The 15,249-nt window shown below is 41.4% G+C and overlaps 1 protein-coding gene across 1 annotated transcript in view; it reads left to right on the forward strand.

The window, feature by feature from the left end:
- The window catches only part of LOC126094817 (bumetanide-sensitive sodium-(potassium)-chloride cotransporter-like), a 275,910-nt gene that overhangs the window by 97,211 nt on the left and 163,450 nt on the right, over nucleotides 1-15,249 (forward strand). The window contains exon 8 of the mRNA XM_049909392.1: nucleotides 10,789-11,020. Within this exon, the coding sequence (XP_049765349.1) occupies nucleotides 10,789-11,020 (232 nt within the window). The remainder of the gene's footprint in view (nucleotides 1-10,788; nucleotides 11,021-15,249) is intronic.

The following is a 15,249-nucleotide window of genomic DNA, read 5'->3' on the forward strand; positions in this document are numbered from 1 at the left end:
TCCACTTTGACAGCTGCCACCCATTTCATACCAAGAAGTCCCTTCCGTACAGCCTAGCCACCCGTGGTTGTCGCATCTGCAGTGACGAACAGTCCATCTCTAAATATACCAAGGGTCTCACTGAAGCCTTCACTGACTGTAATTGTCCTCCCATCCTTGAACAAAAACAAATCTCCCGTGCCTTATCTTTCCAGTCTCCCACCACCTCCCAAAGTCCCACAGTCCAGCCACAGAGGAGCATTCCTCTCGTAACTCAGTACCATCCAGGACTGGAGCAACTGAATTACATTCTCCGCCAGGGTTTCGATTACCTCTCGTCATGCCCTGAAATGAGAAATATCCTACCCACTATCCTTCCCACCCCTTCTACCGTGGTATTCTGCCATCCACCAAACCTAAACAATATACTCGTCCCTCCTTACACAACCCCTGCTCCCAATCCCTTACCTTATGACTCATACCCCTGTAATAGACCTAGATGCAAGACCTGTCCCATACATCATCCTACCACCACCTACTCCAGTCCGGTCACTAACATTACCTATCACATCAAAGGCAGGGTTACCTGTGGAACCAGTCATGTGATCTACAAGCTAAGCTGCAACCACTGTGCTGCATTCTATGTAGGCATGACAACCAACAAGCTGTCTGTCTGCATGAACGGCCACCAACAAACTGTGCCAAAAAACAAGTGGCCCACCCTGTAGCTGAACACACTGCCAAACATGATACTCCTCATCTCAATGACTGCTTCACAGCCTGTGCCATATGGATCCTTCCCACCAACACCAGCTTTTCTGAATTGCACAAGTGGGAACTTACCCTGCAATACATCCTACGTTCCCATAACCCTCCTGGCCTCAACTTTCGTTAGTCACTGTCCTCACCCATGCAGCCCCCTCCTGGTTCCCATTCCAGCACTACACAGCTGTTATTTCATCGCCACACCCAGTCTTTTATTTTTATTTCTCTCCTTTCTGCTACTTACCCCCTCCCTCCTCCACACCTTTTCTCCTACCCTCCATCTAAACTGCAACACATCACTATTCGCCACTCCCACCTTACTATCCCTCCCCCTCCCTGCCCCAGCCTCCTCCTTACCCCCATCATGCACTGGTGCTGCTGCTCGCATTGTAGCTTCAGCTCTCTGAGACTGCAGATGTATGTGCAAGTTGAGATTGTGTGTGTGTGTGTGTGTGTGTGTGTGTGTGTGTGTGTGTGTGTGTGTGTGTGTGTGTGGTGATTGTGTGAATCTTTTTATTGTGCCTATCGCAACTCAGCATCTCTGCTATATGGTGAGTAGCAATTTTGCTTCTCTCATATTTTTACAATTTCCATTAATGTAATGCAGGGGATTTCCCAGAATTGATGAGTGTCAAAGATGCAGGGGGTGTGCCACTACCCATTATCAAACTTTTGTCCTGGTTTGGAAATATTGTAGATCCAGGGCTGCTCACCCGCAGATCATGTAGTGTCTAAGGAGCCTGTGTATTCAGTTCACTAGACAAACAAACAAACAAACAAAGAGTTTTATTACAATAAGAAAAGAAATAATACTTAACCTTGGCAATTACACAGATGTGTCTCGAGCAGAAGGTGACATACAAAATAATCTATCCTCTTCAGTATAGACAATCCCAAGTCTGTGCTACGTAGAGTGTACATGCGGAGTGACTAGCGTTGAAGCTGCTATCGAAGTTGCTAATCTTGGAACTGCTATTGAACTGGCGTGCCGGCACTTGACTTTATGCCATAACAGATCAGACCCATCTTTGAGCATTCTTGCTGCCCTCTGTATATATTCAGTATCCCCTGTTAGTCCTATTTGGCACATATACTACACACTTGAGTAATATTCTAGGCTGGGTTTTATGAGCGAGCCTAAACTTGGTGCAAGGGGTAATTTTTGTATCATGACCTTATGGTCTAAACAGATTAAGAATTGTGGACCAATTTATTTATCTGCATGTTCAAGGCTCTGTAAATAACAGGATGGAAACTACAGCAGTTATTCTGGTCTTTGAAGAAGATTCACTCCCAGAAACAGAGAAAAATAATGATCTACTGATGTGACGTTGAACCATATGTACTGCACACTACATGATGTTTCAAATGCATGCACTTCAGTCACATCATTTCACTGTACTAGTAATCGAATACATGGTGACTGCGGCAAATCATTATGCAATAATGCCCCATGTTAAAAACCACTACTTCACATTGTGAGCCCTATTACTTGCAAGGGCAACCTCCCACCATGCATCCCGTTGATAGCAATTGACTGAAAGTGGCACAAGCAATGGGCTGTAAGGACAGCCTGTGTATCATCAGTTCTAAAAATACCTGTCCAGACATTACCCAACTGCATCTAAAAGCCCAAATGGAAAGAAATGAGAAGGGATAATTCAAATGACATAAATTTTCCATTCCACCTCTTTTTTCCCCCCATGTTAAACTGCATACCACTTATCCAGAGGAACTGCAGTGGGTACTTGTGACACCTCATCAGACTTGTAAATAGCTAATGATATTCTACCCAGCAGTTGGTATAGCCCTGAGGAAATGCAACTCCTACCAGAAAACTGTTGTAGTCTTGGACATTACAACACACATGACAAATATCAAGATCTCTCTGGGAGGGCATCTAGTGGCATTTGTACATGGTAGTTCAAAACACCAGTTTTACTAAAAAAAATACCTCTCATTATTTCACTGGAAGTGGTAGCTATACAAATAAGTACAAAATTCTGTTCTGCTTGATAATATTCATCTGTCTAAGGATGGTCCCCACTACAATAACGTTCATGTGGGATGTCTGTGGAATTCAGGAAGTGGATTCCCATGGCAAATGAGTCTGAAAATGATGTCTGGTTATCAGTGCAAATACAGGTTACAAAGAAGCCTCCAGGATGGACATCCAATACACCAGTCACTTGGACAGTAGGATGGGTGGTCAGAAAAAAAAAAAAAAAAAAAAAAAAATGTGAAGTGGCCTGAGGTGAAGAGCCACTTCTATGCAGAGCTGGGTTGTGGTAGCGAGCTATGGTGAGGGTGTGGTCTGTTGGTAGCACAGGAAAACAATATCAGAAAATGAAAAATTTTACACTGGTAGCAGTGGGGCACAGCAGCCACATCCTATTTAGTGGATCTTGTAACTGACTAATGGCGTGCTGCAGTGGCCAGCTGTCATCCAAGAAGCCAGCTGTGACATCTGCACACAGGAAAGCTGATGCCCAGAACCTCACTCCAGATTGCATTCCCCAGTTTGGTGTGGTGCAGAAACCTGCCAGAACTCTTTTAGGAGATGATAGCTTTCAAGAGTGGAGCTTCTCTCAGCTTGAAGTACATTTTCTATCCTCTGCTGCTCCGTCTAGTACCTTTGAAGTTATTGTCTGATGTCTTAACAGATGTCCAGCCATCCTGTCTCTCCTTCTTATCAGTGTTTTTCATATATTGCTTTCTTCACCAATTCTTCACAGAACCTCGTCATTTCTTACCTTATCTCTCCAATCAATTTTCAACATTCTTCTGTAACATCAAAACTCAAATGTTTTGCTACCATACAATGCTGTTCTCAAAACGTACATTCTCAGATATTTCTTCCTCAAGTTAAGGCCTATGTTTGATACTAGTAGACTTCTTTTGGCCAGGAATGGCCTTTTTGCCAGTGCTAGTCTGCTTTTGATGTCATCCTTCCTTCATCCACTGTGGGTTATTTTGCTGCCTAGGTAGAAAAATTCCTTATCTTCTTCTACTTCGTGATCACCCATCCAGATGTTAAGTTTCTCACTGTTCTCATTTCTGCTACTTCTCATTACTTTCACCGGTCTTCAATTTACTCCCAATCCGTAATCAGTACTCATTAGACTGTTGATTCTAGTCAACACATCCTGCAATTCTTCTTCACTTCCAGCGAAGTTATCAATGTCGTCAGCAAATCTTATCACTGATATCCTTTCACCTTGATTTTAAGTCCACTCTTGAACCTCTTTTATTTCCATCATTGCTTCTTTGATGTATAGATTGAACAGTAGGGGCGAAAGACTACATTCCTGTCTTTTCAATCCGAGTGTTTCGTTCTTAGCCTCCCACTCCTACTGTTTCCATTTGGTTCTTGTACATATTGTATATTACCTGTCTTTCCCTATGGCTTACCTCTATTTTTCTCTGAGTTTTTGAACATCTTGCACCACTTTACATTGTCAAACGCTGTTTTTCAGGCACACACATGCTATGAACATGTCTAGATGTTTCTTCAGTCTTGTTTTCAGTATCAACCACATAATCATAATTGCCTCACTGGTGCTTTACCTTTGCTAAAGCCAAACTGATTGTCACCCAACACTTCCTCAGGTTTCTTTTCCATTCTTCTGTATACTGTTCTGGTCAGCAATGTGGATGCTTAAGCTGTTAAGGTGATTGTGTGATAATTCTTGCACTCTTTGGAACTGTGTGGATGATTTTTTCCTGAAAGTCCTGTATTGCCAGACTCGTACGTTCTACACACCAATTACAGTAGTCATTTTGTTGCCATTTTCCACAATTATTTTAGCAATTCTGATGGAATGTTGTCCATCTCTTGCACTTTATTAGACCATAAGTCCTCCAAACCTCTTTTAAATTCTGATTCTAATATAGGATCCCCCCTCTCTTCTATATCACTCCTGTTTCTTCTCCTATCATGTCATCAGACAAGTCTTCCCCCTCATAGAGGCCTTTAATGTATTCTTTCCACATATTTGCTCTCTCCTCAGCATTTAACAGTGGAATTCCCACTGCAGTTGTAATGTTACCAGCCTTGCTTTTAATTTTGCCAAATGTTCTTTCGACTTTTCTATATGCTGAGTCAGTTCTTCCAACAATCATTTCTTTTTTGATCTCTTCAGTCTTCCTGCAGCCATTTCACCTTAGCCCATTTCACATTAGCTTCCCTGCACTTCCTATTTATTTCATTCCTGAACGACTTGTATTTCTGTATTCCTGAATTTCCCTGAACGTTTTTGTACTTCTCTCATGCATCGATCAACTGAAGCATTTCTTGTGTTACCCGTGGCTGCTTCGCAGCTACCTTTTTTGTACCCATATTTTTCTTTCCAACTTCTGTGATTGCCCTTTTTAGATATATTCATTTCACTTCAAGTGAACTGCCAACTGAGCTGTTCCTTACTGCATTGTCTGTAGTCTCAAAGAACTTGGTGTATCTCCTCATTTCTTAGTGCTTCCATATCCCACTTCTTTGCACGTTGATAAAACTTTAACCTATTCTTCATAACTGCTAAATTGTGATCTGAGTGTACACCTGCTCCTGTTTACACCTTACAGTCCAACATGCCCACATAGCATATGATCATGAGTTTCTTTTAAAACCACTTCTTTGAGTTTTGCTGGTAATACCATGCATGGCCCATACCTAGTTGACTTATATAATGGGATCAAGGTCACACCTTCCATTGTAGGTCGTCAGTGGTTCTATCATCCTGGTCATAATCTGCTGCCCTTCAGGGCAATAGTCCAGCTGCTGCAAAAGTGAGTTTGGAGGTAGTCCACCAGTAGAAAGGCATCACACCCAGGGAGGAGGAGTTGTTGCTAGAAGATGGTCCAACACTGGAGAAGGCCCAAACTCATGGTAGATGTTTGCTGAACCATAGTGATCCAGCGCCCAAAGTACTCCTCTCATCATAGTAGATGGTGTTGGACTGCAAATACCTCTGCAGAACTGTGGCTGCTGCATCATGTACAGCTTGCAATCAGCATCAGCAACTTGCACTATCTGCCTCTCTGCAAAGCTTTGACCCACTGCCTGTACTATTGTTACCTTCCTGTTCAAACGATCTGCATTTCCATGCTTCTTGTGTGGCTTAAGTACAGTTTCATTACAAAACTAGACATGGGGTATGGAGTATTCTTTTATATTTTGGAAGATGAATGGCAAGTTGTTAAATGGCCATAGAAAAGTTTCCAGTTCCTATTTTATTAAAAACCTGCATAATACCAAATTTAAATTATTTTATTGAAAGAAAAACATTCGAATACACTATTTTTTTTCTTTTCCCTGAGAGTTGGGGAGGGGGCGATGTCCTTACTCTCATATATGAGTGATCTTTTTCACAGCAGAATCCATATTTTTTGGAACAATGTACTGTTGTCTTAGGCATAACGAAAATGGGGGCCTCCCATGGCATCCATTATTCCATGGTCTAGCTGTTGGCTAATGCAATCCTCCATGATCGGCTGTGAATTCTGGGGTATATGATATGGTTTCTGATATTGGTGCATCTTTCTCTTTTTCACAGCAGAATCCATATTTTTTGGAACAATGTACTGTTGTCTTAGGCATAACGAAAATGGGGGCCTCCCATGGCATCCATTATTCCATGGTCTAGCTGTTGGCTAATGCAATCCTCCATGATCGGCTGTGAATTCTGGGGTATATGATATGGTTTCTGATATTGGTGCATCTTTCTCTGTTGGAATTTTATGTTGTATTATAGGCATAACCAACTGTGGTCCCTGACAGTGAAATAAACACTCTAAATCTAATAGCAATATTTTCATCTTCACACTTTCTGTTCCTTTCAGATGCTCTACCTTCTTGCATGATACAGTTCTAGCAGTGGCCACATCTGGCCAAGGTTCACATTTGACTTGTCCCAACCATGTTCCTCTGAAGTTCTAAATTTGCTAACAGTCCCTTTGTTAGCTTTACTTAATCAGTGCCAAAATTCTCCAAATTCACAGGTACCACTTCCCTACCACCTCTTTAGTATGCATATAATGCTTCTTTTCACAAAATATGGATGTGTGTCCAACATATTGTTCTTGTCTAGTGGCTCCATTATACACCACATATCAATGGGCAGCTCCGGTTCTACATTCGCCAAAGCAACTTTCTGGTGCCTTCTGTCACATCATGCAAATAAAGCTTTAGCATTTTCATTTGCATTTTAAGTGGTTTGCCCTTTGACACAGGTGAACCTTGTGACAGTACTATACGGGTGACAACTTCCCATAGCTAGAATATTGCCCCTCTAAGTTGCACTGCACATTACTGGGATCAGTTTTGGCAGATGTTCTAACATGAAGTCTGACTGCACAATCATACAGTAAATTGCTTACGTAAGGCATTACTTGCACACATCACTTAAACTGAACTACCCCGTACCTGAAAATTTAATACTGCTGAATCTAATGACTTAATATCATTCTCTCACCCCCACATAATCAATAGCTCGGTAGGTTTAACCACTTCTGACCTATGAGGGCCAGATGTACCACTGACACATATGCCCGTGTGTCCAAAAGTAAACATACATTTTCTGCTTCCTAAAATTCCTACTATACCACATTCTGCCTTTGCATATGTATCTGTTGCATCAAAATCTAACTGGAAGGTAGCTTAGTGGATTTGGGACTCCCTCTAGCATTAAATGCCTATCCTCTTATCCCCCATCTGTTTCTATCATCTATAACATTCATACATCAGTGGAAAATACACCTCCATGTACACCTGTTGGCATGTCAATCTGTTCAGACTACATAGACAATCTGACAATAGTGTACAGTTCTTTTGGGATACCTCTCCAAAACCATCTTGACATATCGAGTGACAGCCCCTCAGGAAGGCGTATAGTGCCCCACGTTTGGCTTATTGGATTCTAATCCTAATGGTCTCATCATTATCTGCACAGCACATGCATCTGCACATTAATTTTCTACGTCCTATCCCCAAAATTTTCTACTGTTTCTACTGTTTTATATCATTGCAGGAAGCCTTGTTTCAACTGATAAAACTTCTGTGTGTTTATCAACCCCTACCGTATATTTGACATCTGGTATAAGCTGCAAAAGGTGGACCTTCCACAGAACAATTCTTAGGGCTGATGTATTTCCCTCGAGCCCCTTAGTGACTAACTTTTCTTTTATAGCAAGTTCTAGCCTTCCTTTCTTTTACATGTTTTCAGCCCATCTCCAATGAGAATGGATTTGGCTGCCCAGAAGAAAGTGATTGGTTTGGTAGTCCCAAAATGGACAGACCTATGGTCCAACACTCTGGTCCTTAATAACTATCATTCAAATCAACTCTGCTTGTACAGAAGTATCGTAAAGTACTAGGAAATTATATTTATTCTATGCTTGTAAAGGTAACAGTATAAAGAAAAGTGTGAAAAGGAAGGACGCCTGAAGACAGGAGAAAGGGAATTGTAGTGCCAATTCTTAAGGTGGTTTTCAGCAAACTGTCAAAATAATAGGGGAGTCACTTTGAAGTGTCATTCTGCCAACGTATTTGAGAATATTAATTTCTCCATTTTACTAGTTATTGAACTCTGTGGCTTTGGAATATATTAGTTTAAGAAATTTGGAACAAGCCACTTTTTATGTATTTATACCAGTACACATTTTGGGCTCTTGCCCATCTTCAGTTGTAGTAATAAATATTTAAATCTTCAATTAGCACATTGTTATAAACATCAACTTCATTTTGGTCACTGCAATTGCTCTGCGTGAAATAATAATTTTGTTTGTTTACTGCACTTAGATGCACTTATAGCAACAACAAACAAAACAAAAAGTAAATGAATAAGACAAGTAATAGATATGAAGAAGCATATAAACAAAATTCTTTTGCACAGGCCACCTGCATTATCCAAAATGCAGTTGATGTTTTTAAAAAATTTCTAATTAAATATTTAAATATGTATTATACCAACTGAAGATGGAGAATGCCTTGTAAAAAGAAACAAAATATGGAAAACCCTTCAAAAAAGAGAACTGGAAGGCTGACTATGAGAGGAATAAAGAAAATGTATCAAAGATGTGTGAGTTCTGTAGAAGTAGGAGAGAAGACAAACTGTTTCGAACAGAAAAATGGGCTGAAGCTAGTGGCTACAAGACTGCATTATTCCCAGTACTTTTCATCACCTTTATGGACAAGATAATGACAGAGATGGCAGTGCAACTAGGAGAATTGTGTTTACCAATTTAATGGTGTGAGGAAATGGAGGAAAGGTACAAGAAAGGCTAAATGTATGGGAAAGTGGTAGGACAGTACCATTTGAAATTTAATGCAAGAAATACAATTGGTTTTTTAGTAAGGATTTTAGGATAATATGTGGATATTGTAATATTGTAATATTCTAAGATACTTTTATTGCACATTGCTTACTGTGTATGTGATATACCTCAAGAGTTCAGCAGCTTAAAAATGGCTTCTGCCTTCATGACTCATAATTCTTAAAGTCATCACTTACTACATTGTCATTCTGAACAACTTTCCTGCATTTATATACAAGAAATACAAACACATCGAATTGTTACACTACCCCAGGTAAAAGAAGATCCAACACAGAAAATGAACCAAAATTGTTGAACCGAAGAAAGCTAGCAGGACCTGGTGAGATAGCTGTACAATTATATATAGATCATGTAATGAACTAGCTCACTTTCTAATAGTAGTTTATTGTATAGCACTGGAGCAATAAAGCATTTCAAGGAACTGGGAAATGTGCACATAATTCCTATTTTCAAGAGGGGTTGCTGGACAAATACACTACTAGAAGTTTCCATTGATGATGTCAGTATGTTGTAGATGTAACACCTGTGCTGTAAGAATCAACAGCAATTCAGCAAATAATGACCTCATCTTGCACCATTTGTCAAGAGATCTTTTATGTATTACACGGAAGTGCCAAGGTTGATGCCGTGTTTGTTGTCATCTAACTGGAAATAATTCTTATTACGATACATATGCACAACTTGTAGCTTCCGTAAGACTGTTACTGCAGCATGGAGACCTGTAGTTGCTATCCAGAGAGGCAAAGAAGCTGTCACTGTGAAACATTGTAGAACTTGCACAGTGTGATATGGTGCCAACCTAAGAACTGTATATCCAACAGATTTGCCAGGAAAGTTTGAAATTTTACAAAAACTTCCCTTTAGCATTTTTCTATGACCCCATTACACCTTTGACTGTGAGAACCATGGAATTTGTTTGATAAACTAAAATGTTGGGACATAATTTGCACCCATCTTGCATGGATGTATCTTTCTTCCATAACAGAAATCACATGGTTACTGCACCACAGGAATGAAACCAATCTTGGTCTGGGAGAAGATAAGAAAGTCCACAAAGTTTGGTCTTTAACTTGAATGCATGACCTCCCAAGTATTTAAAAAAACTACCATGTTTCCTGAGTAAAAACATAGTGATAAGGAAAGTTTCAGATATTTGAGTATGAGTGAAGTAGACATGTAGTAGGCATTAACTGGAATATAAATTTCAGAATAATGGAATGGTATGGGAGTATGGTAGCGGGTTATAATTATGGAACAATATACAGAGTGGGAACTAGCAGAAATTGAGATAGTGGGCATTGCAGGAAAGGGCACACATTACAAGTGATCCTTATCCAAACAGTCAGACACATGAGGGCCACTGATGTTATTGCACATACAATTCTTTACTTACCATCTCTTATCATAACAAAACTAATGATATGCAAGTGCAACTATGTGTAACAGCTAGTAATTCCTAAGCAGCTATAACAAAAAAGTCATTAGTAGTTTAACTATTATAAATGCAGAATATACTTTAACTCAGTGTGCCAGTTTTCCCTTTACTAAGCCACAAATAAATTGTTAGGGTGAAACCTAATACAAACATTCTGCACTGACACTCCAAGAAATATAAGAAATTTGTTATAAGTAACAGACAGAAATGTCAGTATTTGTTTGTTTCAAAAATAAATATTGCATATGAGTATTGCTATTTAAACCCAAAATTTCCAATAGGTTGTCGAACTGGTGTCAGCATTTGGGCCTCTCATCTATGCAGGGTGCTTTGCTGCATCATTATCTTCTGCACTATCTAGCCTGATTTCAGCTCCAAAAATATTTCAAGCTTTAGCCAAAGATAAGCTGTACCCTTATATTGAATGGTTTTCAAAAGGGTATGGTAAGAATAATGAGCCTATCCGGGGATATATATTGACATTTGCGATTGCTGTTGGCTTTATTTTAACAGGTAAGTAACATAGGTAAAAACTGTGTGGTGTTAATATGCCAAATTTTTTTGTCTTTTATGGTACATTGTTGTGTGTGTGTGTGTGTGTGTGTGTGTGTGTGTGTGTGTGTGTGTGTTACTCCTGTTTCCTGTTGTTTGTCTGCTGTTGTACTCACTGCACATAAGCTGTTAATTATGAAAATTCTTTTAATTAAATTTGTAAGCAGTCAGGATTCTTTTCTTATACACAATGTTTGTACTTAATTTGATAATGGTTTAATTTATATTTAAAATTCTCTCCTCTGTATAATAAGTTAAACAACTATTTCAAAAGGCATGACATTGATTCCATCTGTCCAACAGACAATTTGTGAAAATGTTGCTGGTTCAGGAGTTTGTGCACAAACTGACATTTGATTATGTCCCTAAATGTACGATGGGATTCACGTCAGCAATCTGGGTGGCCAAATCATTCACTCAAATTGTCCACACACACACACACACACACACACACACACACACACACACACACACACAGGTTAGATGGAGGGCAGGGGAGAGGTGGGAAAGAGAGGGGAGGGGGCGTAGCGGAAAGGAAGAGAAGTAAAAAAACTGGGTGTGATGGTGGAATGAGGGCTGTGTAGTGCTGGAATGGGAACAGGGAAGGTCCTGGATGGGTGAGGACAGTGACTTAACAGAGGTTGAGGCAGGAGGGTTAGAGAAATGTAGGATGTATTGCAGGGACAAGTTCCCACCTGTGCAATTCAGAAAAGCTGGTGTTGGTGGGAATGAATGATATATGGCACAGGCCGTGAAACGATCATTGAAATTAAGGATGTCATGTTTGGCAGCATGCTCCAGGGTGGTCCACTTGTTTCTTGGCCACAGTTTGTCAGTGGCCATTCATGTGGACAGAAAGCTTGTTGGTTGTCATGCCCACATAGAAAGCAGCGCAGTGGTTGCAGCTCAATTTGTAGATCGCATGACTGGTTTCGCAAGTAGCCCTGACCTTAATGGGTTAGGTGATGGTTGTGACCAGACTGGAGTAGGTGGTTGTGGGAGGATGTATGGGACAGATCTTTCATCTAGGTCTATTACAGGGGTATGAGCGATGAGGTAAGGGAATAGGAGCAGGGGCTGTGTAGGGATGGATGAGTATATTATGTAGGTTCGGCAGACAGCTGAATACCACTGTGGGAGGGGTGGGTAGGATAGTGGGCAGGACATTCCTCATTTCAGGGCATGATGAGAGGGAGTCGAAACTCTGGAGGAGAATGTAATTCAGTTGCTCCAGTCCTGGGTGGTACTGAGTTATGAGGGGAATGCTCCTCTGTGGCCAGACGGTGGGACTTTGGGTGATGGTGGGAGACTGGAAAGATAAGGTATGGGAAATTTGTTTTTGTACAACATTGGGAAGATAATTACAGTCTGTGAAGGCTTCAGTGAGACCCTCAGTATATTTCAAAAGGGACCACTCATCACTGTTGATGAGACAATCACGGGTGGCTAGCCTATATGGAAGGGACTTTTTGGTATGGAACGATTGGCAGAGCTGTCAAAGTGGAGATATTGCTTGTGGTTAGTAGGTTTGATATGGACGAAGGTACTGATGTAGCCATCTTTGAGGTGGAGGTCAACATCTAGGGAGTGGTTTGTTGGGTTGAGTAGGTCCAAGTGAAGCAAATGCGGGAGAAGTTGTTGAGGTCCTGGAGGAATGTGGATAGGGTGTCCTCACCCTTGATCCAGATCGTAAAGACATCGGATTCCTCTAGATGGCCCATGAATAGGTTGGCATAGGATGGTGCCATGCAGGTGGCCAAAGCCATGCCCTAGATTTGTTTGTAGGTAATGCCTTCAAAGGAGAAGTAATTGTGGATGAGGATATAGTTGGTTATGGTGACTAGGAAGGTGGTTGTTGGTTTGGAATTCATTGGGTGTTGGTAAAAAGTAGTTTTCAGTGATGAGCAGGACCCTGTGTGGTAAAGGGGTGGGAACTGTGGAGAGTTGGTGGAGGTAATGGTTGGTATGTTTTATATAGGAAGATAAGTTCCAGGTAATAGTTTGAAGGTTTTGGTGTACGAGAGCAGGGATTATCTCAGTGGGGGCACAGTACATGGCCAAAATGAGGCTCCAGGGTGGTTGGGTTTATGGGCTTCAAGAAACATGTAGAAGGTAGGAATCCGGGGAGTGGTAGAGGTGAGCAGAGATGGACTCCAGAGAGTGATTCTGTGATGGGTCTAAGGATTTGAGGAGTGACTGGAGATTCTGCTGGATTTCTTGAGTGGGGTCACTGAGGCAAGGTTTGTACATGGAAGTATCAGACAGCTGGCAGAGTCCTTCTGCGAGGTAATTCTAAACAACAGTGGTGGAGCCTTTGTCTGCAGCTAGGATTATAAGGTTGGGATCAGATTTTAGATGGTGGATTGCAGTTATTTCTGTGGATGTAAGGTTAGTTTGCATGTTGAGGGGTTCGGGAAATAATGATGAGGCAATGTTCTAGGTTAAGAAATTCTGGAAAGTTAACGGGGTGATTTGGGGGTAGTGTGACAGTTGCATGTAGGAGTGAACTGAGTTAGGCAGGGTTCAATATTGGTCTTTAGTTGAGTCTGATTGGTAGGGTTGGTGGTGAAAAAGTGTTTCCACTGTAGAGAATGGGAGAAGGAGAGAAGCATGATTGAATTTGGGAGTGGAGCAAAAGGTGAGGCTTTCGGAAAGGACTGATATTTCTGTGGGGTTAAGGCTTCTGGAGGAAAGGTTCATAACTGTGTTACAGGTCTGTTTAGGTTCTGGGTTCTGTGTGGTGATTGGAGGGAGTTTTGGAGCATGGAGGAAGTGTAGTGGGCCTGCAAGACAGGGTTTGTTACCTATGAGGGGATGTGGTGGAGGTTTGAGTTGTTGTAGAGCTGATGGACAGTGGTACTCCAAGGCAGGAGTAGGAAGTGAGCAAAGTGGAGAGCTTTTTGAGGTGGTGTTGTGCATGTTGCTCTAGTTCCTGGAGGGCAAGAGTTTCAATGTATGTCATGGGTTCCAGTAATTTGGGATTGCATAGCAGGAGAATTTTGCGGATGGAGAGAAGGTACTGCAATAGGTTTGGGCATGGTTGTTACATTTTTGCAGGACTATGTTGTTGAGGGCTAAGGATTGGTGGAATCTGAACAGGTTGAGCTCATTGTGGAAGGAGAGGTAGCAGCAGCTGGAGCTGGGTAATTTGGAGGAGGGGATCCCATGAGCCAAGCAAAAATGCAGGAACATTATGTGGGGCTGGGTTCTGGCTAAGAATAATGAAACGTTTCTGTATTGACACAGATGGAGCGAGCAAGGATCCATGGTGGTGGAAAAATTGCGTAAATAACATAGAATTACATCAGAAAAAATTCACAAAAATACACTCAAATACATGTGAAAAGTCATGAGAAGGATGAAACGGATGCAAACAAGATGAAATCTGAGGGAGTCAAACTTAGTGAAAAGTGAAAACTCAGTAAAATTGGCATGAAGTGACAAAGAGATCAAAGAAAACATATAAATAAATATTTTACCGTGGGTAGCAGGTCTGGGGGTGGATAAGTGTGAAAGAGGGGGATAGCAGATGTGACTGTGTGAGGTGGAATTAGTGGGTACGAACTGGGATAGAACGGAGAAAGAGGGAGGGTGGGGAGGGGTTCGTAGGATGAGGTAAAAGATCATGTGACTTCGGAAAGTTGCGGAAAATAACACGCAAAAATACAGGAGAGTGATCAGTCTGAAGGTATAGGGTTAATGATCCAGAATGAGATTTTCGCTCTGCAGCGGAGTGTGCACTGATATGAAGCTTCCTGGCAGATTAAAACTGTGTGCCTGACCGAGGAGAGCTTCTGTAAAGTTTGGAAGGTAGGAGGGGAGATACTGGCAGAAGTAAAGCTGTGAGTACCGGGCATGAGTCATGCTTCGGTAGCTCAGATGGTAGAGCACTTGCCCGCGAAAGGCAAAGGTCCCAAGTTTGAGTCTCGGTCGGGCACACAGTTTTAATCTGCCAGGAAGTTTCAGGGTTAATGATATTAGTGGGAGTAATGTTGGACGTAAGATGCTGCACCAAGAATCAACGTGGTCTTGTAGCCATCTGTTGTATACAGCTGAGATGGTTGATACAGTGTGGCTTGTAAGTAGTGTGTGCTGTGTGGTTTGTAGGTGACAGGAGAAACACAGGAAAGAAGAGAGAGGAGGATGGGCCTTGAGTACAGTGATGTATTAGAAAATAGAAACAAAGGAAA

Source organism: Schistocerca cancellata, chromosome 8, assembly GCF_023864275.1.
Source record: "Schistocerca cancellata isolate TAMUIC-IGC-003103 chromosome 8, iqSchCanc2.1, whole genome shotgun sequence".
NCBI lineage: Eukaryota > Metazoa > Arthropoda > Insecta > Orthoptera > Acrididae > Schistocerca > Schistocerca cancellata.